This window comes from Octopus bimaculoides, chromosome 1 (genome assembly GCF_001194135.2).
Source record: "Octopus bimaculoides isolate UCB-OBI-ISO-001 chromosome 1, ASM119413v2, whole genome shotgun sequence".
In the NCBI taxonomy this organism is placed as follows: Eukaryota; Metazoa; Mollusca; class Cephalopoda; order Octopoda; family Octopodidae; genus Octopus; species Octopus bimaculoides.
Window position 1 is genome coordinate 181,617,301 of NC_068981.1, and position 2,083 is coordinate 181,619,383.

General features: G+C 39.4%; 1 protein-coding gene across 3 annotated transcripts in view; it reads left to right on the forward strand.

The window, feature by feature from the left end:
- The window catches only part of LOC106871744 (ATP-dependent RNA helicase DDX42), a 58,487-nt gene that overhangs the window by 35,412 nt on the left and 20,992 nt on the right, over positions 1 to 2,083 (forward strand). For all 3 annotated transcript variants that reach the window (XM_014918377.2, XM_014918386.2, XM_014918369.2), the window contains one exon: positions 226 to 319. In XM_014918377.2, coding sequence (XP_014773863.1) covers positions 226 to 319 — 94 coding nt within the window. The remainder of the gene's footprint in view (positions 1 to 225; positions 320 to 2,083) is intronic.

The following is a 2,083-nucleotide window of genomic DNA, read 5'->3' on the forward strand; positions in this document are numbered from 1 at the left end:
TCTCTCTCTCTTTCTCTTTCTCTCTCTCTCTCTCTCTCTCTCTCTCTTAATGTCTAGATTTGTGAAATTGTTGACAAGATGTGTGTGGTTTTTTTTTTAATATACCTTTTGTATTTCTTAATTTGTGATATCGACTGATGTTCTGATATTAGGTGGGGGGTCTCCCTATGTATCTGGATTTCAGTGTTTTATATTGATACAAGTGTCGCCTCTTTCAAATTGTAGGCCAATCAAGATGTTACCCAGCTGGTAGATGTTTTACCATCAGCACCGTTTAAATGGCGATGGCTACTGAAAAGACTTGTTGAATTTACTTCTTGTGAGTACCGTCCACTCAAGCTTGTTATAATTACAATTATATGTCTTATGTTCAGTGATAATATTTATATTGTATAGGTTTTCATATGCAATGACCAACCTACATGATAGTGTATAAGAGAATTACTATATATGTGTATGTGTGTCATCATCATCATCATCATCATCATCATCATCATTTAACGTCCACTTTCCATGCTAGCATGGGTTGGACGATTTGACTGGGGACTGGCAAACCAGATGGTTACACCAGACTCCAATCTGATCTGGCAGAGTTTCTACAGCTGGTTGCCCTTCCTAACGCCAACCACTCCGAGAGTGTAGCGGGTGCTTTTTACGTGCCACCGGCATGAGCGAGGTTCAGTCCGGTGGTACTGGCAACGGCCATGCTCAAATGGTGTTTTTTACGTGCCACCTGCACAGGAGTCAGTCCGTTTATATATATATATATTATTAATCATCATCATCAACATTTAATGTCTGTTTTCCATGCTGGCATGGGTCGGACAGTTTCACAAGAGCTGACCAGCTGGAGAACTGCACTGGGCTCCAATTATTTGTTGCCCTTCCTAATGCCAATCACTTTACAGAGTGTACTGGGTGCTTTTTATTTGGCACCAGCACCACTGCTATTACATGGAACCAGCTTTTTACCTGCTTTGCACATGACACCAGCACGGGTGCTTTATATATGGCACTAGTATGACTGCTTTTTATGTGGCACCAGCACAGTTGTTTTTTACGTGACATTGGCACAAGTGTTTTTTTGCGACACCAAAACAGGTGCTTTTTATGTGGCACCTGTGAGCTCACAAAACAAGGACCACTTGGCTGAGAGAGGGAGGACATGTCTGTATGTATGGCTGGCCATGATTTTACTAGGCTTTGTCTTCTCAAGTACAGTAAATTACCAGAAGTCTTGGTCCCTTATCATCTCCTCAGTGAAACCCAACAACTGAAGATCTTTTCTCACCACTCCGTCCCACATCTTCTTGAGTCGACCCTTACCACAGGCTCCTTCCACAGTTAGAGATTCTTACACTTTCAACAATCTACCACCCTTGGATTATTGCATTTTTATTGAACTTGAAAACGTGGAGGGAAAATTTGGTCTCTCTAGGATTTCAAAGTTGACCATAACATCATGCTTACTGCCCAGATCAATTCCTTCAAGATAAGACAGCTTTAAATTCACACAGATCAACTTTAACTTTTGATTATGCTACATTAACACAAACGCTTAATAAGTTTTGCTAAATTCCTAAAAAACAAAAAGAAAATTGTTATATTTCGCGATGGTTTTTTTTTTTTTTCCAAATAAACACACATACTATATATTTTCTTCTTCACTTGTTTATTACTGTTCTTATTTTATCTCATGTCCAGTGTCTGGAAATCTTTCATCACACATCTGTGACCTCTTCAGCAACCCTTTCCATCTATGTGTATCCTCCTGATCCACTTAATCTATTTGTTAATGATTTACTTTGAGGTGTAAGAACAGTACCCATCATGTTTTTAGAGGGTGCTTGAAACTGATGAGAGAGAAGGAAGAAAATTGTGATATTCTCAGATCAGAAACCTGGTCCAAATAATTGTAACATTGAACTCCACTGAAGGCATCTAAAGGCTAAGAGTCATTTGGTTGTTATAACTGGATTTAGTCATCCACCCATGAACAAATGCAATCCATACTCCAGGCTTCTGTACACTTTTCTACTCACTTTTACTCTCATGGTTTGAGTCTGTGTGAAGCTATGGTAGT